General features: G+C 44.8%; 1 protein-coding gene across 9 annotated transcripts in view; it reads left to right on the top strand.

Moving 5' to 3' along the window:
• Positions 1–23,620, top strand: part of KSR1 (kinase suppressor of ras 1) — a 118,195-nt gene extending 94,575 nt beyond the window's left edge. For 5 of the 9 annotated variants that reach the window (XM_030536524.1, XM_030536525.1, XM_030536523.1 and 2 more), the window contains 10 exons: positions 2,344–2,385; positions 4,242–4,296; positions 5,508–5,556; positions 7,217–7,596; positions 8,489–8,585; positions 11,420–11,553; positions 12,222–12,353; positions 12,742–12,877; positions 14,150–14,283; positions 21,508–23,620. In XM_030536524.1, the coding sequence (XP_030392384.1) occupies positions 2,344–2,385; positions 4,242–4,296; positions 5,508–5,556; positions 7,217–7,596; positions 8,489–8,585; positions 11,420–11,553; positions 12,222–12,353; positions 12,742–12,877; positions 14,150–14,283; positions 21,508–21,586 (1,238 nt within the window). In that variant the 3' untranslated portion in view covers positions 21,587–23,620. The other 4 variants (XM_030536518.1, XM_030536521.1, XM_030536522.1 and 1 more) reach the window with 4 other exon arrangements.
• Positions 23,621–25,255: the final 1,635 nt, after the last annotated feature.

Raw genomic sequence — 25,255 nt, forward strand, 5'->3', positions numbered from 1 at the left:
GGAAATTGATTGCCATGTGGAAGACCCTCTGTGCTTTGCTTTCTTGGCTTGTGCATTTGGTTTCTAGATGATATAAGGTATGGGCAACACTTCCTATGACGATGTGCAGCCATTTGATACAGAGTAAGGGTCTGCTCTCCCCCCAGAAGCAGGATGTTTCCCCACCTGGCAGGCATGTGTTTTTGATGCAGAGTTCCACTTGGGGAGCAGGATTTACTCCCTTCCCCTCCCTTGCACAGGAAGTTCAGTCCCCACAGCCTGACATAACTTCCAAGGTCAATGAAGACTCTGGGCCTTTGCACAGCCATTCTGTTGTACTTCAGGAGCTGTGCTGCCATTGTCTGACCCCCTTACATCTGTTCAGAAGCAGCTGCACGGGAGAGTCTGTGGAAATCCTGCCTCCAGCAGTATTCACACCTGATCTGGTTTCTAATTGGAAGCATGCTTTGTTTCCATGGATTTCTAAAAGTAGCTGCTCCCTGGGCGCCCTCCCTTCTCCCCAAGAATGTGAAGAAATTCCCTTATGGCCTGCTGGGTTCCTAGGAGAGTGATACATGTGCAAAGGTGTCACTCCCTCCACAATGCCACCTATAACCAGACAGTCTGGTGTCCCCTCCACTGATGTAAAACAGAGGGAAGGAATTGGTATCTGCACTTGAGCTCCATTTTTATCTGCATCCTGGTTGCAGTAGTACAATCTCTAGGCAGCTTTGGAGAGAGGAGCAGAAAGCTCCTGGGAAGCCAAGCTTTGACTTGGAGATCAAAGACGGAGAAGAGCTACCCAGACTTGCACATCTTGTGCCTCTCTGCCTTGTTTCATGCGGTCTGAAATGCGTATGGTTTTAAAAGTTGTTGAAAGTAAAACTATCTACTTTGGAACAAAGTTCACTGAGAGAAGTTTTACATGTCTTCAGTGGTCTCATCTTTCCAAATTTCCCTCTTTTTTTTGAAAGAGCATATGAAAATTCAGTGACGTTCTCCTCTGTTTATTCTTTGCACATTGGGGTGTGTGTGTGAGTGTGTGTGTGTGTGTGAGAGAGAGAGAGAGAGAGAGAGAGAGAGAGAGAGAGAGAGAACGGACTTGCAATCATGAGCAACGTGATTAATGGACTGAAGAGTGGAAATAAACACCAGGACAAAACCATGCTTTGGTCATCCGTGTTGTTCATTGTGAGTCCCCTCCTAGGAGGACTTTTGAAATGGCTGAGTCAGAAATCTGTGGTGGGAAGTGTTTGCAAATGAGTAGCATGAAGCCAGGGGGACTTCTTGCATGCGTAAGGAATACAGACAAGAGCCAGGGTTGAACAGTCAGCAAATTTCTTTGCTGGGGTCAGACTTCGGCCTGGAAATCTTTCTTGATGCTGTTAAAATAGCCGTTGTGTTTTTTACCGTACAGAGAGCTCCATTTTTTCTGCCAAGTCTTTGATCCATTGAATGCAAGTTGCTGTTTTTAGATGCACAGTCTGCTGTGATCAGGACCAGCTCCAGCGCTTTTTGCCACCACCAAGCGGCGAGGGGGGGAAAAAAAAGCCACGATTGGCGGCACTTCAGCGGCAGCTTTAACACGCCGCTTCATTCTTTGGCGGCAATTTGGCAGCAGGCCCTTCCCTCAGAGAGGGACCGAGGGACCTGCTGCCGAAGACACAGACGTGTCGCCCCTTTGCGTTGGCCGCCCCAAGCACCTGCTTACTGTGCTGGTGCCTGGAGCTGGGCCTGGTTGTGATAGCCAAGACACAAAATAGAGAAGAAGCAAGATTTGATTACACAAAACAGAAACCTACCTGTCAATTCATTGGAATAAAATTAGCAAAAAGAAATGTGAATGGACCAGATCCTGAGCTGGTGTAAGTTGACAGAGCTTCATTGAAAACAAGAGAAGGGCAGTGTGGCCTTGCAGACAGCCATAAGAACATAAGTCACTTCATCTCAGTTTCCCTATCTGTAAAATGGGGATAATGACACAGACCTCCTCCTTTGAGGTGTACTGATGACAAGCACTATAGAAGGTTTAGTATTATCATTAGTGTGCCAATGTATACCAGCTGAGGGCCGAACCACCATGTTCTTGGTCTCTCCATCTGGCCACATTCACAATCAATAACTCAGCTTTCACCTGATTTTATTTCATCTGTCATCCTATACAGTCTTCCAAACATGCATGTGCTGAAATCCACCCACTGATCTGGCTGGTAATTAATCTACTAATCTGTTGCTCAAACAATGAGTTGGGATTAATTCACTGAATGCATATGGGGCATTTGCTGATGCTATCTCTTGACACACTTAACTTGTTTGTTTTTATTATTTCCTGGTGATTTTTTGCTATCTTTTTTATATATAAAGCTGCCTACTACATTCAGCATAGACAACAGTTTATCTTCCCAGGTGAGTTCATTGCTTTAATTCTGCTAACCAGCTTGTGCCGTTTCTATCCAAATTTAAACTATTTTTAAATCTCCTGCTTTTTGAATGTCTGCTTTTTCAAAAATTGTTTTTTAAAGCTTTCTCTTATCAGCGTAAACAGTAACACTGAGCCATTCTTTCCTAATGTGTGTGTTTCTTTTTTACATTTTAAAGTGACATGGATGACTTGTTTAGCTGCAGCAGAGGAGAATCCCATCGCAGAAGTCTATGTACCACATTGATATTCCTTTGAAAAATCTTATCCCTATTTTCAGAGGGCCTCATCCTCAGCTGGTGTAAATGAATGCATCTGAGGATCTGGGCCATAGGGATTTAAGAAAGATTTAGTTGGTTCAGGTCAGACACTTTGGTTTTCATAGCTATTGGTGTGGAGCTGATTTTAAGGTTTGTTCGTCTAGAAGATGCAATCGTTGTCCTACTACCATCTATAGAACCCATTTAAAAATTCACCCTGTTCCTTTTGGAGTCTTGTTTGGGTTTGTTTTTGTTTTCAAAATAGGGCCTTCATTAGGGAATGTATTTTGGCAGGGTCTGCCCATGCATGCAGTAGGTGTGGAGTGGGAGTAGTAGACTGAAGGAGGAATTACAGCAGTGACTGTGCAGGAACGTTCCATAACCCCCAGCTCCCAACTTGTTGGTCAGTAGAGTGGGCCCTTCCCTGAAGATCTTAGAATCTAATTTTCTCAGAATCCTAGAATCAGAAGGTTAGAGCTAATCTGACCCCCTGCCAAGGTGCAAGATTGTAGATCTAACAAGTCCTGTTCCCTCTCTGTTCCTTAGCATGTGTCTGTCACACCCTGCGATTGCAGCTTGTGGACATAACCTGAGCTAGCTTGAATCTCGCTAGCTCAGGTGACGGAGCAGCGAAGCCGCAGCAGCACAGACTTGAGTGTGGGTTAGCTGCCTGAGTAATTACACAGGGTTCTGGGCCGGCTTGTACTACTCATACTGAAGCCCACGCGGCTACAGCTTTACTGCTCCATTCTCTGTGCTAGCCAGATTCAAGCTAGCCTTGGCTCTGTCCATACAAGCTGCACTCTGGAGTCCACCTCTCTAAAGTGGCTGATGATGATGGTACCCGCCTGTCTCGCAGAGGTGTCTGTAAACCACTTAGAGGGCCTTGAATGAAAGGCAAAATGTTTTTGACTGAAGAATAAGATAGTAATCTAATCAATAGTTACAGTGTCCTATTTCTACAACTGGTGCTCTTGACAGGAGTTTTTTTTGTTTAAATCCAGCTTAAATTCAGATTAACTGGGAGAGGCAGCCTTCCAGAAAGTCAGGCTTGGGTAATAGCTTGTGGGGTTGCTATAGAAAATGGGTGACCTAAGCCAAGCTGACACTGGGTGGTGCTGATGAGCCACGTGAGTAAAGCAATCAATTGTATATTTCATCACGAGCATCTTAGAAAAGTGATTTAGAAGCTGTACGAAATTGTGTGCCTGAAGCTGGCTCCAATTCTGCAAGGAGATGCACAAGTGCTTAACTTTAAGCACATGACTAGTACTTTGGCCTGCTTACGGTTAAGCACATCCGCGTACATTTTTGCAAGATTCAGTTAGCAGAGGAGTTGAATCATTCACAAAATGTTATAGGTGGTAATTGAACAGGAAAATCAGATTCAATCAACATGAATGCCCATAATTTAGCACTATGCTGGTTGTTCATCGTTTGCTTAGTGTGTAGAAATGTCAGTGTATAATTTACCTGCCTGTGTGTTTCCCGGTTGAGAAATACATCCACAGTAGTACACTGTAAGGATTAAGTGTGAAATACGTGTATTACATTGCAGATTTTTTTTTTATTATTTTTTTTAGAAATCCCCAGCCCCCCACAAGTAATATATCCGCCTGAAACAGCTGAAGACACTAAGTAAGCATTATGTTTCTTTATCCTTTTGTTCACTTCATAGCTAACTGAAAAGCTAACATTTTTTGTTGGGTGGTTAGAGAAGAGGGCCAGTAGGCAGGACTTCTGGGATCCATTCTGAACTCTGCCATCAATTCATTTTGCAACTTTGGGGAAAGCAATTAACCTCTCTTTACCAACCTTGTAAAATGGGCATGATGCTTCTCTCACTCCAGGGATATTGTAGGGTTTAACTAATGTTAATATAGCACTTGAATGAAAGGCTCCCTTAATGTGCAAAGTTTTTGTTTGTTTGTTTTTAATCAGTAGAAATGGTCATAAAATGTGAGGAGAGGTTCCCCACAGAAAACTTATTTTTTAAAAAATGAATTTTTCATCTGAATTTTCCACAGAGAATTTTGAGTTTACTGAAAAATGTTGGCAAAAAACTAAAGTATTTGTTTGTGGCTGAAATATTTCTGTTTACAGGTATTTTGGGGTTTTTTTTTGGTTTTGTTTTGTTAGCAGCAGCAAAAAAATGGCTAATTGAAAAACCAACTTTCTATCAAACAGTTTCAGCATAATATTTTTGGCTAATCTTATCAGTCATTATTATTATTATTATTATTATTATTTATTATTCCCCAGTAATCTTCTAAGCCCATGAGCATTAGAAAATGACATTTGCCAAATAATGTGATGGATGGTGCTTGTGGGTTGTTGTCTAGTGGCCTCTGCTCGCCACACCTCTTTTCCCTGGGCCACTGTCACACCCCGTGGTGCTCTGTCTTTTGATGGGAGTTGACCCAATCCTCCGGTCAGGTCACCGATCACTCTTCTCTCTACTGATCCCTGCGGGTGTGCAGTCCCAACCAGGGGTTTCCAAAAGTCATCACCCTTTCCTTCCTCCAAGGGGGAGTCTAGCAGTGAGGCTTATCATGCCCTTCTGAATGAAGGGGGTTGGTAGAGGGGAGCTCAGGTCCTCCCACTCCACTGGGTTCCAGCCCAGGACCCTGTAAGAGGTACCAATGTCCAGCACCCACCCCAACCTTCCGGGTTGCCTTAAGGCTGCCTCGCTGGGCCGCTTCCTCCCGCCCATGCTCTTGCCGAAGTCTTATCTTTTGCCTCACAGTAGTAAAGGAAAAGATGATGATTGAACCATAATTGAATTGCTGAAAATCTAAGCAGCAGCCCAGCTTCCTAGCTTTCATTGTAAACCCATTTTCTCTTGATAGTGCTGATGAAAAGCTGGACACAGAGGGGGTTGAAGAACCTGATGCAGAGGTATGCTTGTGGGTGAAATGGATCACCTTTCTTCGTCCGCGCTCATACAGTCACAGAGGCTCTATTAAAAGCTAAATAGCAGTGCTGTGGTCCTCAAGATATGACTGCTGAAATCAGCATTGCTTTACTGTGTCCTTTAGTAACCCGCTGTTCAGGCTACAACTGGGTTAGGCTGCAAACACTTGGGTATTTTTACTTGGCTACATCTCAGTTGCCTGCCTGTTAGCTATACCCTTTCCAATTGGACTAAGGAGCTCTTTTGTTATTCGCGCACTTTTCAATAAATTGGCATGACTATTTGGTGCCAGTATGAGGGTTGTCTTTTTCATCTAGAAAAAGCCTTTGATCGCAGTGATTGTTGGAAATGAATTTGTTTTTAAAATTTTAAAAAACATATTTTTGTAAAATAACCCTTTTAAGTCTGCATGTCATATCTAAGTGATTAAGATCCAAGACTACCTATAAATCAGGGGTGGCCAGCCTTTGACTCCAGAGCCACATGCAGCTCTTCAGAAGTTAATATGCGGCTCCTTGTATAGGCACCGACTCTGGGGCTGGAGCTACAGGTACCAACTTCCCAGTGTGCTGAGGGGATGCTCACTGCTCAACCCCTGGCTCTGCCAAAGGCCCTGCCCCCATTCCTCTCCCTCCCCTGAGTCTGCCATGCCCTTGCTCCTCCCTTCCCCCCCACCCCCCCAGAGCCTCCTGCACCCCACGAAACAGGTGATTGGAAGGTATTAGGAGGGAGCAGGAGGCGCCGATTGGCATGGCTGCCAGTGGGTGGGAGGAGCTGGGAGCTGGTGGGGGTGAAAGCTGATAAGGGAGCTGCTGATGTATTGCTATGGCTCTTTGGCAATGTACATTGGTAAATTCTGGCTCCTTCTCTGGCTCAGGTTGGCCACCCCTTCTATAAATGGTCAGATTAGCTCATGGTTCCAATCCAGCACAGCACATGCTTAACTTTAAGCAAGTGAGTAGTCCCATAAACTTCACTGGGACGGCTCCTCTGCTTAAACGCATGCTTAAGTGCTTTGCTGGATCAGGAAGTAAAAGTGGATTGCTGTAGGGCTGGGCGGCAAACCAGTTTGTTACAGGCTTTAATCCAGTGACCATGTTCTTCAATGAGAGTCCTTCAGTTGACTTCACTGGGCTTTAGATCTGGCCCAAAATGAGAATCTCGCTTCAAACTCACATGGAACGTGGTCTTGAAGTCTGAAGAAGCTTTTGGTTCCCCTCTTTGAAAATCGTCTTTTCATTTGCAGAATTCGGGTCAAATCCTGAGAGGTGCTGAGCACCTACGACTCCCGCAAAAGTCCACATTTAGTTCTAAGTGCTCAGCACCACATGGGCTCGAGTCCTCTAGCTCCAGCAAGAAGTGAGGAGATACCATGAGAGAGGTGGTTCTCGCAGCCTTCCCTGCTACACTTTACAGCTTTGGGAGGTTAAGATCAGCCTCTGGATTTCTGGGTTGTTAGCCAGGTCAAGCCCACAAGCTGAACCTTTTGAGGTTCTCCCATCATTAATCACCTTTGGGGTTTATGTTGGCTGGAGGAATACAAATACAGATTGGGCTAGGAGGTCAGTGACCAACCACCAGGTAGGACTCTAGTGTAACTGTCACTCCCCTCCTCACCCACCCCCCTTTCTGATTTGCAAACAGGCAGAAGAGCAAGAGACGAATAAATCGGAACCGGAGGATGATGAGGACGAGTTAGACGACTTGCCCAGCAAGCGGCCGCACTGGAAAGGGATGATCTCCCGCAAGGCCAGCCAGACCAGTGTCTACTTGCAGGAATGGGACATTCCCTTTGAACAGATTGAGCTGGGAGAGCCCATTGGCCAAGGGCGATGGGGGAAGGTTTACCGGGGGAAATGGCACGGAGAGGTGGCCATCAGGCTGTTGCAGATCGATGGGAACAATCAGGACCATCTCAAGCTCTTTAAGAAGGAGGTGATGAATTACAGGCAGACCCGACACGAGAACGTGGTGCTCTTCATGGGGGCGTGCATGCACCCCCCTCATTTAGCCATTATTACCAGGTGAGGACATAGAATTTCGCCATGGCACTGCTATGATTTTCATAGGGCTCTTATTGCGGATCAGAAAGCAGATGTAATGTCTAAGGCTCTGGGTTGGGAGCCATGGAGACCAATGTCACCTCTCCACAGGCAGGTAAAGCAAGAGCAGTAGTAGCATATGCCCTGACGAAGTGACTCCTCTATGTGTGGGAAGGACTAGGGATTGTCCAAGCTTGAAGCCTAGTCACTCTTTTGACGTCTCTGCTGGCCGAAAGGTGTAGAGTGCAAAGCACTATTTAAAGCAGGTCAGGCTACCACAGTCTGGTCTTTTGCATTTGGAAAAGAAGTGTCGTTTATATTTTCTCCCATCCAGGGAGCACATGCCTGGAAACAAAGAAACATTCTAAGAGTCAGTACATGGGCCTGATCTGTTTACAAAACGCTGTCTCATGAACTACCTTGTTCCACTTCTAACCAAATTTAGGGAAGACTCTTTACAAAGCAAGAAACGGAAAAAGAAGTTAACTTTCTCTTCCTCCCATGGTTTTAGCGATTTGTGTACAGTACATGCTTAGTTAGGCCTGGTTTTCATTTATGCTGCTCCAGAAGTCGCAAAGGGACCTGAAAGTGAGTGTCAATGCCCACTTCAAGGCACTGCCAAAGTAGCGAAAAAGGGCCTATTGTAAATGGGAATCAGGCCCATTTATATTTTCTAGACACTGTCTTTTGTTGGGGAGGCTTTTGTGTTATAAAACCCTGCCATCAACATCATATGAAACTGACAGATCAAGCACTTTCAAGTCTAGATGTATTTTTCCCCAAGGGAAGGACGGGTAAATGTTTAGGAACTTGCATTTTTCACCACATTGTCTCCTCTTTCTCTCTCTTCCCCCCCCCCCCTTTTTTTTTGTAGCTTTTGCAAAGGAAGGACGCTTCACTCATTTGTAAGGGATCCCAAGGTATCTTTGGATATTAACAAAACCAGGCAGATAGCTCAAGAAATCCTTAAGGTAAGAGAGAGAACACTAGGCGAATGCAAGAGGTGGTTGGTTGCAGAATTAAAACTTTCTGGTGGCTTTTGAGCTGGGCAACATATTTGCAGTGACATTCCAAATCCTATGGAAGTCAGGAAGTCAAAACCCTGGATCAGGTTTGTCCAGAACGTCGCTGATGCCTGCAAACCATTCGAGTAAAGCGTGTTGCTGATTGCTCTGTCTTAGGCCTTGTCTGCAGTTAGGGTTTGCTTTGAGTTCAGCCACCAGTGTAACTTGATCAGTGCAAGCTGCTATTGGACTGATGGGGGCAGATACTCAGCTAGTGTGAACGGTCCTAGCTCCATTGAAGCTCATTGCCATCAATGAAGCTATGTCAATTTACCCCAAATGAGGATCTGCCCCATGGGGCTTATCCCTCTTTTGAAATTAGGGCAAGTAGCACCAGTGCAAATTGCAGCCAATAGCCCCTTACCCTGACTCCACGACATGCTTGCAGAAGGCAGCTACACCAGTGGCTGTAACTGGGGTGAATCGCCAGTGTGGATGAAGTCTAGGATAAGAATTCTGCTATAGTAAGAGGAAGAAACTTTTTTTTTTTTTTTTTTTTTAATGTCCAGGTGCTGCCTCATTAAGTCATGCAAGAGAGACCACCATTATGCTAGTGTATAAGAAATGATCATACCTGTGGATAACCCTGCTCTGGGATTACTTTAAATACTGTGCTGTGTTGAAGGTTTTTGCTACAGACCTCTCTCTCCTCTACTGTTTGGAATGCAGATCATCAAAGCCAGTGATAAGCCAAGAAACGTATCTGGGCTTTTCCATGCTGCCGAAAGCTGGGCTAATCTCACTTCCTGCTTCTCATGAGATACTAATTACAAGGCATGCCAAATGCAAGACTCTCTTTTGCATTCTCTGTCATATTGTCTGTTCTTTGGGGCTGCTTGAGTTTACAGGCTGCTTTATGCCAAATGCAGATTCACAATAATGACTTTCCTCTTGGGAAGAAGATTCTTCCAGTTGACCAGGAAACTCCCAGTGTTGATGGATTTTGTGAGGGGTTTTTATAGGACAATGCATGCGGCTGTGACTCAGGCAGCCTGCTTTCTATTCCTGTCTCTGCCCCCAGGTTGCCATGTGACCTTAGGCAAGTTACTCATAAACTTTCTTGACCTTGGCTCTTATGAAAGCTTTTGAAATGCAGCCAGATGTGCTCTACTGCAGGGGTGGCTGGCTCAGCTTTCTATAATTCTGATCTGTGGGCTGAGGGATAAACTTGGGGCTATATACTCGCTTCCCTCAATCCACTGTGAATCGCCTGCTGGTTTCAATGGGAGGCTGGCACAAAGATCATGGCTGTGTATATAGGCACCTGAGCTCTTGTTAAATTATACTGAATGGGACAGTCAATATCATCATCATCACTCAGTGGGGAAAATGTGCTCAGCTTTAATGACTGCTATTTCTGCCCTCTTCTTTTGCATTCTTTCCCGTCCTCCTTTACGTTTCTCTCCCCCTTCTCTGTCTGCACCTCTCCTCCTTTCTCCCTTCTGCATCTTCTAGCCCAAGTCTCTCTCCCCCTCTGGGCTTCACTCCACCTGCTTTCCCATCCCATCTGCTAAAATGGTCAGCAGTGAGAGGGTTCATATTGACATGTACAGTGTCTGTTGGGGTTAGGTCTCAACACCCCAATGGCCTGGGAGTTCACACCTCTCAGAGCAGTTGTTTCCGGCAGTCTGTCTGCGGTCTCGGGGCTTTGTCTACACTTGACTTTTTTTTATTTTGAACCCTCCCACCCTTGCACTTAACTTCTGCAGAGTCTGTGTGGCAGGCCATGTAGGGTGCGTGCAGGCAACAGCTGGCAGTGATCCTCCGAGCCTGGGTCTACAGACTTGGCTTCACGAGGCTGATGCTACCACACTGAAAACAGTGGTGTACACAGCGCTTTCTACCTTGTGGCCCAGGCTGGCGCTCGTGGTCTGAAGTCTAGCGAGGGGTGTAGCATCTTCACAGCTATTTTTAGCACCATAGTGCAAGCCCGAATCTGTCAGCCCAGGCTCAGAGGCTCACTGCATAGACGTACCCAGTGGGCCGGCGGGCTGGGCATTCCTCCTGTTCTCCTGCTGCTGAAGCCCAAGAGGAAAGTACTGTTCAGTTTCCTAATGCACTAGGTATGTTTGCTTTGTCACTCCTAGTGTCAGCCTGGGCTCGGGAAGGCAGCTCACTGGCAGCCGATTGCTGATGGAAGCTGGATAACAAATGCCCTGGCAGTAAATGAGCCAGATGCTTTTTCGGCAGGCAGTGCCACATTGTGGGCTTAGAGGCTGCATAGCTGGAGAGGGACGTTTCAGTGTCTGTGCTATAGCAACACAGTGGTATGTTATGGCCGGAGCTTGGCCCATGGGCAGGAAGGTGGATTAGTATTAGGTACTCAAACTAAATGATGAGGCTGCAGGTACTGGAAATCTGTTCCCTTCCCACTCCTGTCCCGCCTCTTCCCCCACTAACCTACTGATCTGCATCCTTTCCCCTCCCCCTGTAGGGTATCAAGATTGTCAAAGCGCAGAACCGGAAGCTCTGGCAGGGCTGTGTTGGGAAGGGGAAGTGGGTCTGAGAGCTGGGTAGTGCATTAGCCTGAGACTCAGAAGACAGGTTCAATTCCCTGTTCTCCCACAGGCTTCCTGTAAGTCACGCAGGCTCCCTGAGCCTCCCATCTGGAAACTGGCGATAATAGGTCATGGGGTGGGGAGTGGATAAATCTGTTAAAAGAATGTCACACACAACCAGGTCATATGGAAATGGGGGCCGTGTAAGGTAGGGTTACAGCCAAGTGTATCAATCTTTTCCAGGGCATGGGGTATCTTCATGCAAAGGGGATTGTGCATAAAGATTTGAAGTCCAAGAATGTCTTCTATGACAATGGCAAAGTGGTGATCACAGACTTTGGACTATTCGGAATTTCGGGTGTGGTTCAGGAGGGAAGGTAAGTTAAGGGTTAACGTCTCTAGTCCATTTCTGAAACAAGAAATAGCGACCAAGTAGACAAAGGGCCAGATTCTGATCTCCATTACACTGGTGTAAATTAGGAGAAATGGTGTAGACACCCAGGTTTGAAAAGTGTGTGTGTATATGTCTGTCCTGCTAAGGCCCTCGGGCAGAATAAAGGGGTCTTAAAGCAGGAGGAAATGGGCCTCCGGAAATACCCCTGCACAGACATCTTTCCAGCATGGTGTAGAGCTGACAAGTGCTCTGTATCAGCTGTGTCCCTAGCCCTCAGTGTTAGAGGCAAAAGTGTGTGCTTGTGGTGGTGGGGTTTGTGGTGTTAGAATTCGTTACACTACAGCCCTCCTCTGCTTTCCAGGGTCTGTGGGGGACCATGGGAATTAGTATAAGATAGAGCAGCCTCCAGGTTGCTCTAAATTACATCAGGGGCTGAGCAGGCTCTTGCATAGCCTCAGAACATAAGGAGCAAGTGCAGGAATGGAGCTAACGATAATTAGGCCCAGTATATTTATATGGCAAAAAAAATAAAACTTAGAGAAGAAATTTAGAGTAAAAGATTTTCCATCAAGAGTTCCTGCAGCTAGCTCTGTGCTGTGCTCAAGGGCATGCGAAAGGGGTTAGCTAATCTCGCTTCCTCCTTGAACTTAGGCGTGAAAATGAACTGAAACTGCCTCATGACTGGCTGTGCTATCTGGCCCCTGAAATTGTTCGCGAGATGTCTCCTGGGAAAGATGAAGACAAGCTGCCCTTCTCCAAGGCTGCAGATGTCTATGCTTTCGGGTATGAATGTGAATCATTGGTAGAGCATAGGGATGCGTGAACCCGCTAAATTATGGCCTGATCCAAAGCAAAGGGAAAGAACCACATTAATTGGAATGGGCTTGGGATCGGGCCTCAAGCACAGAGACCTGAATAATGATGGCTTTTTCTTTTATGCTGTTCAATCCCTTGCTGCAAAAGATGTAAGCCAGCAGACTTTTTATCAGAGAGGAAGGATTGCTTTGTGGTTAAGGCACAGGATGGGGTGGCAGGAGTTACCTGTTTTATTCCTATATGATATTGGTCATTTCCCATAACTGACTGGTGCCCCCATCTGTAAAACAGGGATGTCGGTACTCTGTCTTCCTCACAGAGATGTTGAGGCTTAATTTATTTACTGGTGTTTCAGGACGGTTTGGTATGAGCTCCAAGCAAGAGAATGGCCTTTCAAGAGCCAGCCAGCTGAAGCACTCATCTGGCAGATTGGAAGCGGAGAAGGAGTGAAGAATGTCCTCGCTACAGTTAGCGTAGGGAAAGAAGTCACTGTAAGTGGAAAGCCTTTCAAAGAGTCATTGATCAGACCAGGTCTGGAGAGGTGGGGGAAACTTAATGTTATGTCCTTGAAGCATCAAGCAAAATTATGAAGGAAAAGGAAAAAACACCCCTAAAAATCAATAGTACCTTACCAGCAGTTTTGCCTCAATTCAGATATGTACACACTCAGGTACCACATGGTGTTCTGGCCCATTCATGGACAAGAGCTTCACTGCGCTAGGCGCTGTACACAAACAACAAAAAAATGGTGCCTGCCTCAAACTTTACAAACTAGCTGCCATTCTCATGGTGAAAGGTGTTCCCTTACCCCAAACGCTGAACAGAGAAGGAACTGGGTGCTTAGCTCATTGGGTGAAATCCTGGCCTCAGTAAAGTCAATGGCAAAACTCCCTTTTATTTTGGTGGGGTCAGGATTTTACCCCATAGCTTCCTAAGCCTTTCCCATTTTCTGTAGATTTATACTCACAGAATTTCCCCAAGACTGTTCCTCTTGGAGGAGGATAGTGTCAGATAGCACAGCTTTTGTATCCGCTTACATTTACCCCTCTCAGTAAGAACCCTGGATGTCCTCCTGCACCCTGGAACCTCTGTGGTTTGCTACAGAGGAGAGAGGTGGCTGCTTGGGTGTCAGGCACTGCAAATGCTGGATCAGAATCCTGTGCCAGCTCCTCATAGGACAGTGCAGCTGGGATTTCCAGAGAAGCCAGTGGAGAAGGGACAGCATGGTCACTGGGCTGGGATTTCTTTGATCCTGTGGCTGCAGCCCTTGTTCAAGTCCAGGGGCGGGAGCTCTTTTTGTGGAGAACCTGCAGGGTTGCTCTGTACATTGCCCACAAGCTGGAATAGGCTTCAGCCTCCATGTAATTCTCCCACACAAATAATTCGTTTAGGGGCTGGACACTTGTGTATTGGGGAAGTGGGGTGGATTAATATCGCTCGTCTTGTAGAAATCCGTAAGCTCTGTGTTTAGGCTGTCGGCAGGATTGTTTGAAGCGTGTCCCCTTGTCCTCAATAACTGATGTGGAATGAAGAGCAAAGTGACTGGTGGCTTTGGGCACTCAACTTGAGAGACTCCAATTTTCAGAAGCCGCTGAGCACCTGCTATCTGAAAATCAGGTCCCTTCAAAGTGTCACAAAAGTTGTGTGCCCAAAAACAGAAGCATCCAGAATCCCTAGTCATTTGGCCCCTGTCACTGGCCTCGTGAACTAAACAGGATGATAATGACACCTCCTCGCCTCCTGCCCCCAAATGTCCTCCTCAGGAAATCCTCTCAGCATGTTGGTGTTTCAACCTCAGTGAGAGACCCAGCTTTACTGTCCTCGTGGATATGCTTGAAAAACTGCCAAAACTGAACAGACGGCTCTCACATCCTGGACACTTCTGGAAATCTGCAGAGTGAGTATCTCCTACTTACTTCCATAGGAGTGGGGTTGAACCTATAGAACGTATTTTTTTTTCTCTTCTGTATAATGCTGTAATAACTGGGTTATATTTGATATTCACTGACTTAAAGAACACTTAACCCCTTCCCCAACATAAAAGGATTCACTCCACTTTTTAAAAAATGTCTTTATTCATCCCCCTCCTGAAAATGCAGACTCAAATATTATTCCTACTTTAAAAGGAAGAGTAAATCCATTGTCATTCACCTTTGGTTTTAAATCTGCTTCTGAGGCAGAAAGTCTGTCGGGGTTGGTGGAAAGTGGCAGAAACAACCATGTAATGTTTGTGGGAGGGGCTGTCTTGGCCTCAAGAGTGGGTGGTAGTGGCTGGAAAGGGGGCACGGCAAAGGGATGTGCTGGAGTATATTCTGAGGACTGACATGTGGGATTATAGCTGTAACCTAAATGGTGATACAGTCATAAATCCCTGAAGTAAATGATAGAGATAAACCAAAATCTGATGTGAAAGTCACCTTAGTGTGGAAGAATAGCATAAAGCCCCTTGTACTACAGGGCCTGAGCATTTTAACCTCAGTCTCATGAATAGCCACTAACTCGGGGACGTAGCTTCTGATTCTGCGTGCATTGAAACCAATGGGAGTTCTTCTTCCCTTGATTTCAGTGGGAGCAGAATTGAGTCAACACTGTAGCTAGTGGGCCTGATTTCATCTCATACCAGTTTAATGTCAGTATAACTCCATCAGCATTTGTTACGTACTTACATGACTAATGTGAGGAAGGGCTACTCAAAAGAATAAGGATTCCCAGAATTGGGCCTTTACGCCCCAATTCAAGAAAGTATCCTGATCTCAGGAAAGCACTTTATTTCCATTGAAGTCAGTGGGATTTAGGCCCATGCTCAAAATTACACATATGCTTGTATGCTTTCCAGAACCAGTTCCCCAAAGCAGGGTTTATGTGAGGTACTGGGGAGAATTCCACTCTTAGGGAATATTGTGCTCATTGCTAGATTTTCATGAACAGAGCTTCTAATATTTATTTTTTTTCTCTCTCCTTCTTTTCCAATGGTTTGATCATCCTCTTTCCCATCTCTTAACCTTTCGTGATCCTCCTGCGGTATCTTGCCATAATGCCTCAAATGCTTCACCTTTTTCTGTATTGCAATGACCACTGCATTTCCTGATTTCTACTTTTTGAACACTTCACCAATTTCCCTGTGCAAAATCTTCCTGACATGGAATTCTGAATCCTTTGAATTCATTCTGAAATGTGACTTTCCTCCAAGACCCTGGCATCCTGACTATAGAAAAGGACACTACTCTCAGCAAAGAATGAACATTTACTGTCCAGTCATTGATAAATAGAGCGTTCTGATATTTTCCCCCTCTGCATCAATCTCTGCTTTAATCATAAAGCACTGTGAATCCTTTATACTTGTCCCATTATAGTAATTTTTCTAAAGCTATAACACAAATGTTCTTAAAAAGAACACATCAAATAGATCACCAGTTATACAGATACTGTGCAGTGGCCTGCTGCTGGGAAAGCCAAGTGTCGTCTTTGCACCCTGAATGCTACAGCAGTGACAGTGGGGCAATTTAACCTTTGTCCTTACTGTTTGAGCTCTGACCTTTTAAGAAATATGATCAGACTCTTCGGGATGAATTATAAAATCATAGACAATTTCAAGGGTTGGGTTTTGTTTTTAAACATATATTTGAAAATGATGTTGAAACTTAAGCAAAAATATATGTAAGCACATGTATTGTATATAATTATGCTGCTTTTCCTACCTGTGCTTCTGTTATAAGAGAAATATCCCATTCTTTTTTCTCCCCTCCGTCTAATGAGATTTTACCTTAGAAATCCCTCTTTGATTGAGTTAGCAGAGTTAGATAGTGAAAGGTAAGCCGGATCCTGTTTTGTGCCTAGACCTCCCAGTGAATTCAGTGGCAATTCCACACCAGCAGCAGTTACAGGATGAGGTCAGTAGCTGATGGAGTTACAGTGGAGTTGAATCTCTCCCTTTGTGTCTAATCTCCTGAGATATAATTAACCTTAACATAGAATGTGACCTGTACACTGTCTGAAAATCCCCACTTACCTTATAAAGCACATCTTAATATGGATGGTTCAATTTCATAGCTGAAAGATGCTAAGATCATCAATAGCTTTTTTTGCACGTAGGGATTTGGCGTCAGATTTTTAAAGATGATTAGGTGCATAAAAATGTGGATACTTAATGGGGCTTTCAAAAGCACGCACATGTCTGCTCCCATCAGACCCTTTATCTGAATACCTTTCCTCGACACATTGAGCTATTTTAAAAATCCTTTTGAAAGGTGCTGGATTGCCAGCCTTGGAGAGGGAAGCCCTCTGTTTAGCCCCAGCCTGCCACCAGCATGAGTGTTCTTCAACATGCCTCTGCCCTGTTTGATAGGGTGGCTGGATCTCCAACCCCATTTTGATTGGCCAGGAAGGACCTCACTGAATTCCAAATGTGACTGAGCATTTGCCACTAGGGATGGGATTAGGATCGCTCATTAAGTCAAAGTTCAGCCACAACCAGCCTTGACTCACTTCTAACCTGCTGTATAGAGGTGAAGGGCTCCCTAACCCATTACCAAGTCCCTGCTGAGCTGTCCAGTCTCCGTTGTGACATTTCCCCTCCCTTTATATTCACTTACGTTGATCCTTCTTTCTATGAATCTAAATCATTTACCCATTTGGGTGACGTGACTGCTCATTGGCTATGAGGTTTGTCTAGCAAATCTGACTCAGCGGCATGTCCAAAAGGAGTCTGCTTTCCTTGCTGTAGATAACTACAGTATAGAAGAGGACAGTATTGTACAAAACATACAGTCTATCTTACAATGTCCAGTGTTTCTGTTCGGTGACTTTGTCATGTTTCTCTGCACAATAAAGGACACTTCTGCTAGATAAGTGGCCACTCTGAATTTTTATGAATGGTCTGGCATCTTTTCGCTAACTTAGCATTTCCCAAAACTTTGGGAGGTCAACTTCCCTTCAAGAAGATGAATCCAGTAGTGGCCCCTGTAGGCCCCATCCCATGTGTTCTCAAAGGCATCCCCAAAAGAGGCTGTCACTAAGGGCTTGTCTATATGGGAGATGGACTGGAACAACTATGCAGGGAAAGCTATTCTGCAGTGGCTATTTTGGAATGGGTCCCCATCTGGGCACACTTCTGGAATAAGTCACTTTATTCTGGAATGATTAGTGCACCTCCAAGGCGGAGTAATTAATCTGGAATAAAATCACTTTTATTCTGGAATAGTGTGTGGAATAGCGTATTCTGCAATAACTAGTATGGCCAATTTCCCTGTATAGACAAGCTCTCAGAGTAGTTTGTGTAGATCTTCATAAATTGATCCTTCCTCTCCTTTTTTGCATGCTTTTAATGGAGATATATTGTAAATGTTAACAGTGTTAATTATCAACATTGGCATTTGAGTTGGTGCCCACTGAATAAATGGAGCAGTTCACAACTCAGAGCTATTGCTTCAGGCTCAGTCTGTTTCAGGCAGACATTACTGGATTGGTTACATTCAGGTCATGTTTTTGAAGGTTTTCTTCATAACCGTAACAGCTAGAGACTGACTTCTCATTTTTTCTGAGGCACAATAGAGAAACAAAGGTTCACACCCTCTCTGGCAAATCGTTTGGGTTCACCATGCACTTTGAGAATCACTACACTAACACCTTGATTTATTTTAGGATAAGCCTTACAATGTATAATTCTCTAAAACTTGCTTCTAGTGACTGCAAACTAACTCTTAATTGTTTTTTTTCTTCCTATCTTTTATAGGTTGTAGCTTCTGGTGCAATAACTGGGTCTGCCTTGCATGCTTCCATGTGTTGTATCCTAATCGACAACTTGGACAATCATCTCTCACTTAAAAACAAAACTACCAAATTTTTTAACCTTTGGACATAACCAACACTTTACGAATTCCTCTCTCCTGTCTTTTCTCTTGGTGTGGGCTGTTGGCTTGAATAACAATGCTTGTCTTCAAGAAAAATTGCCCTCAACTAACAACATGGGCATTTGTGTTCACTTCTGAATCATTTCAACAGGGCAGGCTGTAGCTTCTTCCTTGAAATGGTCTTGTGATTACTGTCTAACACCTACTACTAGCAAGGCATAAGTAACAGAAATGGCACTCTGTGCTTGGATTCTGTAGTTGTGGGTTGTTTTGTAGTTGCTAGATGTTGTTTTCGGTTGTGTGCATTCTGCAAGTCTCATCCAACAAAGAGTGGTGCGGGACTCAAGCAGCTGTGAGTCCTTAGGTTACACATCAAATCGTTATTGCTGTGCTGTGTAGCTGCTGAATGTTTTCACAGGCGCAAATTATCATTAGGAACCAATGCTGAACGGGGTGGCAAGTTTGTATAATTTTTGGTGGTGCCCAGAATGGGTCCAAGTCTACCCTACCCCACCCCACCCCAATGCCTGCCTTGTAAACAGATTATTTAAAAATTATATATATAATGTGTAAATGGACTTGGAACAGTAAGCGTTTAACAATTTCCCTATATTGCACAATGTGGGGTGGGAGGATGAGGGCTCTGACTGGGGGCAAGGGGTCTAGGGTGGGGCTAAGGATGAGGGGTTCATGGTGCAGGAGGGGGCTTGGGCAGAGGGTTGAGGTGGGGCCAGGGATGAAGGGTTCATGGTGCAGGAAGGGGCAGAGGGTTGGGTTGCAGGGGTGAGGGCTGCAGGGTGGGGCTGGGGATGAAGGGTTCACGGTGCAGGAGGGGGCTCAGGGCTAGGGCAGAGGGTTGGGGTGGGGCCAGGGATGAAGGGTTCATGGTGCAGGAAGGGGCAGAGGGTTGGGTTGCAGGGGTGAGGGCTGCAGGGTGGGGCTGGGGATGAAGGGTTCACGGTGCAGGAGGGGGCTCAGGGCTAGGGCAGAGGGTTGAGGTGCAGGGGGGTGAGGGCTTTGGCTGGGGGCACGGGCTCTGGGGTGGGGCAGGGCTGGGGATGAGGAGTTTGGGGTGCAGGCAGGCTGGGGCCAGCAAGGAGGACTCCAGTCCCCCCTCTCCCTCCTGGCAGCACACTCACGCAGCGCAGTCACTGCATGTGCTCCTGGGGCCGGGCCCCTCTCAGGTCCAGTAAGCCCCTTCGCCTCCTTGTGGTGGGTGCTGTGGTGGGGGGAGACGGGCAGGATGTCATCACGGGTGCACCTCCTCCCTCCACAGGTGGTAGTTGTACCTCAGCCTGCTGCTGGCGCTGCTCCCTTTTGTAGCCGGCAGCTATTAGGGCCGGAGCCAATTTCCATTGAAAGCAATAATCACTTTTTGCCATTGACTTGAGTGGGAACTGGTTGAGGAGTTTAGTGACTGAGACTTAGGCCCTGAAAGGGTATTTGGGCTCCTCAGTTCTACTGAAATCAGTCAGTGAACGCCTCGCTTTCCAGGGGAGAGAACTGGAAGGAGGCAGGTTTCCTTGCTCAAGGTGTGTCTACGCAAGAAACACTTCTGCAGTACAGCTGCAGCTTTGATGTTGTAGTGTAGACACTACTACAGCGATGGAAGAACTCCTTCCATCACTGTAAAGCCACCGCCTCAGAGAGGCAGTATCTAGGTCGAGGGAATAATTCTTCTGTTTCACAGCCCTGAGCGATGTAGTGAAGCCGACCTAACTTTGTAGTGTAGAGCAGCCCTCGGTTTGGGACCAGTTGTAACTTTTAACATTACTTGTGGCTTCTCCCTCCCCTTTACACACTCACACAGGCCCAGAAACAATCCAGCCATTTGAATTTTATCAGTCATTTGATTAGCGTTGCTAATTAGGGCAGCAAAGGGCTTTGTTTTAAGTTCTACTACTTCAATTTAAGCATGTGTTTAAGAGCTTTGCTGAATCAAGCTCGAGCACAGCATATTTTTTTAATCTAAATTTTAGGGCTTTTTCTACTTGGGGACACTCAGGAAAAACTAATCAGAGTTAACGTTTCCATTGGAAAGCGAGGAATTCAGTGACTGATTTCAGTGAAAATGATTAAAGTACATTAAACTCTTGTGTGGGCACCCATTCAAAATTAAAATAGCTTTAATTTAGTTTAACCCTGAATGAGAGTGTCCACACAAGGGTTTAGGCAGTTTAACAAATCCACTTTAAATTCACACCTCTAGTTAATTCAGATTAACTTTCCTTAGAGGCTGCATGTAGACAAGCCCTTACAGATCATGAGTTCTAACAAATATTTTAGTTTGGCAGGCTATGAAGCGGGAGCCACTATCAGTTTGCACTAATTTTCAGTGAAGACAAATTATCTTCAGTGAGTGTTTTCTGGAGGTGAATGTCTCTTTACATACATGATATTACATTTCCAGATAGCCAGGTGCTTATGTACAATATTGTACAGTAAAAGAAAGTACTCTTCAATACTTACCTCATTTGTGGCACCTGCCTTTAAGTCATCTAAGGAGATTTTTTTTTTTTTTGTATATTGAATGTTTCAAGATAGTGCTAACGGACCTTTAGTAAATGTAGGAAAGTTTCTTTCCACTGACCCTTAGTACAGTCTGGAGAGAGGAAAAAAAGATGGGTTTTTAAAAGATTATTTAATTGACTGTGTCAGATTCATCCTTTTTTCCTTGATAGAAATTGATCTTTCAATAGTAATTTTCCTGCTCCCACCTTAACTATGGTTTCCCAGACTTTATTCCTTTACTCCCTACCCCAGTTAAGAATCAATCTAGTTTCTTACCTTTGATCAATCTGGGCAGGGGAGAGAGCCATTTTGGGAGAGGGAGATTTTCAAAAGCACAAAAGACAGCTGGGTTCCAACACCCATTTAAAGTCAGTGGGTGTCGGGCATCCTGCACACATTTTGGCCCTTTGAAAATTCCCCACCTTGTTTGTTTGTTCGTTTTTTTTTTTTTCCCCCATCCCCCTTCTGGAATGTTCTTCCCTTTTGAAGCAGAAAAGATTTGCACTGGGGGCAACCTCTCCTGAAAAGCACTGTGCACAAGGACTTCAGGATCAAGCCCTGTTATCAAAGTTCATTTTATTTGCTGATCACGGCACTTAAACTTCTTTGTTGGACGACCTTGCATTGTGCTGTACTGCAGAGCATAATACATTTTATTTCCTTTATAGGACGCTTTGTAAGGGCTGTTTATAGGGCTCTTTGTACAACGAATCAAAAAAAAATGCATAACTCTTTTCCCCTCCCTTCCCCACTCTTTTCAGCATTAACAGTAGCAAAGTTGTCCTCCGTTTTGAAAGATTTGGCTTGGGAATCCTGGAATCAAGTAATCAAAAGATATAGCATGGTGTGTAATTATCTTGTTGATACTGTTGTCTACCTGCTTACACACAACATCGGAAACCTTCACAGCATCTTCCGACCTATGAAACTGGTGCAGCCCTACCTGAAAGCCACACGATCCCTCCATTCAAACTGGCGTATGTTGTTTCTGAAGTCTGAGTTATGCCTAAGCACCAGCAATTATTTAAAAAATGTTTACATCAGATGTTTCTCTGTGAACTATATTTTTTTAACATGATGATGATGATAATAAAGGTGATTTAAGATTTTTCTTTAAGTGCAAGCATTCAAATGGCACCGAAAAGAATTGCTCCCCCAGTTCTTCATTGCATCTGTGGAGTAACTAAGGGCTAACTTCTGCACTGCAAATCATGCACAGTTTCCACTGAAGCTAATAGAGGTTGCACATGTGTCAGAGAACGGCTAGCTTTAAATCACTAATGCTGCCAGTTCAAGTGAGAAGGAATGGAGTTATGGCCCCATTGTGTCTCCATAAGGAAACTTCTAAAAGAACTTTAGATTTTTATTAGATTGAAAGGAAATGCATGGATTGTTATGGTTTGGGCAAACGAATAAACTCTTGATTACTGATCTTCTCTGGAAACTTTGTCCAAGCTTGGGCTGGTTCTGATCTCAGTTACACTGCTGCAAATCTGGAATACTTCCCCAGTGGAGTTAACTCAGAGTCCAGGTTTACACTGAGATCAGAATCCTGCCCTTTTGTCTTGACTATTGATTAGAGTGGAAACCTTTTCTAGCATAGTTCATTTATTCATAAAATAGAAGGTGAGATTTTCAAAAAAAAACCCAAAACCATGAGGGGAGTGGGAGCATCATCATCTCACTGGCTTTCAGTGAAAACTGGGCACCTTCATCCTTTAAGGGTGTTTTTTAATCTCAGCTTTAACGTTTACAGATTCACAGTAATCAGAGTTGCCATCTGCCTATTGCAGCACTGTACTTATTTGGGACTTAAATTCTTCTCCATTGTAAATGGAATTTCACTGTAAGCACGTTCCACAGTAACTGAATAATGGGTACTAGGATCCGGTCCATGCCAGCTGCATTCGAGACTGTATAATCCACATTCAGGGCCTGCTTCTGCTCTCAGTTACAATGATGTCAATCAGGAGTGATTCCACTGGTGTCCGTGGAGTTACACACTGTAAAATGAGTGTAAAGGAAACGACAGCTGGATTCATACTATTTACTAAAACTGTACTGGTGGTGGTAATACACGTGGCTGTATATATCACTTCAGAGTGGATTCAGTTAAAAAAAAATTACCTACTTCCTACAGTGAGACCCTAGAAAGATCCAATAATCATTCCCCCTCTTCTGTCTTCTTTCACCGCCCCCTTCAGTGTGTCTACAGTACAGAAACTGAGCTATGGTTTTAATTGGCTTTGGCCCTTTATTGGCACTACTAATATTTTAACAGTGCAAAACAACATGGCTTTTAGTGGAAAAGGGTTGTTTGAAGGTAGTTTCTCTACTAGACTAGGGAGGTGCTGGTTAAATAAGCAGTAATTATAGATGGCCTGACTCTGAAAGTTGTTCAGCCTCTGCAGAGCCTGTTGACTACGCTGGGAGCTGCCTTTGAAAATCAGGCCCAGGATGTCTCGTACCTCAGGGTGAACAAAACGCTTCATTTCCTGGTGTTCTCTTCCTGCAGAGTTCAGTTGCACTGCTTTGCCCTAGGCTGACAATTCAGGTTAGACTTCTGAACAGCCTGCTTAGTTCATCCTCGTTATTAAGTCCTCTGCATATGAATGAAAGAGTGATATGAACACAAACTGGAGAGATGATTTTAGATATTTCCTTATTACTACTCTCTAGATCAAACCAGTACTTGAGTTCCCCCTTGCCCCCAGTATAGAGGGCAGGTATATATACTACAGCACATGAAAAGAGTTACCTTAGGAAGTGGAGGAGTCAGTGCTACCGAGGCCAGTTCAGTCAAGGTGGAAGTGGCCTGTTCCCAACAGTTGACAAGAAGGGGTGAATATACATACCTGCCTACTGTATTTTTCACTCCATGCATCTGATGAAGTGGGCTTTAGCCCACAAAAGCTTATGCCCAAATAAATTTGTTAGTCTCTAAGGTGCCACAAGGACTCGTTGTTTTTTGCTGATACAGACTCACACAGCTACTCCTCTGAAACCTGTCCCCAAACTAGAACGATTTCTGATAACACAGCATGGAGTTCCTGGAAACTCCCCCTCACCCCCATCCCACCCCACCATCGCTCCTTCCGCCCGCTAACAACATGGTATCACTTTTAGTTCTTTCCAGTGGCAGTTGCAAAAAGTAACCACTCTTTAAAAGCTTCATTTCACTTTTGAAACTGAAAGCTTGATGTGCAAAAGTTTCAGGGAGATTTTTAGCTGCCTTTTCTTATTTGTCACCAGTGGCAGTGCTGGGTGCAGGACTTGATTCTCATGCTTTTATTCTGAAAAAAATCAGGCTTGAAGCATTTGTTTTGTGTAAAAACTAAGACTGGCAGAGATCTTACAATGAGGAAGAAAGTCCCGTCTTGGGCCATCTGACATGAGCCATGTCTCATGTTTTGTCTTGTGTGTTAAAGGTTGGATTTTTTTTTAAGGCAAAAGCCACAAACTCAGCACTTTTTGCATGGAAACAAAGGGGCCACATTCTGGTTAGTGCAAGTGACAAGTGGAATCATGCCACCCAAATGGACATGAGCTACAAAGGCCGTGTTAATGTGCAGCTTGTATGCTGGCTTTGGGCAGCTCTGCATGTTCAATACCCTGGGCTGCCCCCACATGCAAGGGGCTGTGTGCAGGTGCCACTGTCAAATTGGGGGTCCCATGGATAGAAATGTGTAAGCCATGCCCCCTGGACTGCCACTCCATGACTCTTACTAAGACTTCATGTTTTTATATGGTGCAGATCTCAAAGCACAAAGATGGGTAAGATCTGTTCTCATAGGTAGGGGAACAGAGGGCTTGTGGAGCAGCCGCTCTGGGGCTGCATCCTCACTAGGAGAAAAGATGAGAACACACCCTGAGTTAATTAACTAAAGGTAAAATCCTAGTGAATAGCAGGCAGGCAGTTGTTTTTCCCATAAGTTATCAGGTCAAGTTACAGACTGTTTAACTCCACCTGCTAACTTGTACGAAAACTGCAAATTGTGTTGTGTTCTCTAGGATTTTCTCTCTAGATAAGAATGTACGTCTACCACTTCGCTTTGTGAAGACAAGGCCCATACATCTTCCAGTCTCCCAGACTGGGAAATATGGCCCAGATCCTCACAGGTATTTAGGTGCCTAATTCCCAATGGCTTCAATGGGTGATAAGTGCTGAAATACCTGGCACAATCTGGGCCTGAGATCCCATTTCAGGTTTTCTGGGAGGCTTGTATGTGCTGTCTCTGTCAAAATTCAATATTCTGGCCAGATGTCAGTCTGGACCCTTCAGGATATGGGGAGCCCCCCCGAAGCCATGAGTGGAGTGCAAGGGTCTGCAAACAGCACATTGGTTTGAAGGCTCTGAACCTTAATTTTTAATATCAGTAATTTCCTTTTCGATTGTACTCTGACCTTTTAAAATCTGTCTAGCATTATTACCGCAGACCGCTTTTCTGAGTTAATGTGGTAAGATGCTTCATCATTTGCCTTGGGCATCAGATACCGTGTTAGATTTAA

The sequence above is a fragment of the Gopherus evgoodei genome, chromosome 17 (genome assembly GCF_007399415.2).
Source record: "Gopherus evgoodei ecotype Sinaloan lineage chromosome 17, rGopEvg1_v1.p, whole genome shotgun sequence".
NCBI lineage: Eukaryota > Metazoa > Chordata > Testudines > Testudinidae > Gopherus > Gopherus evgoodei.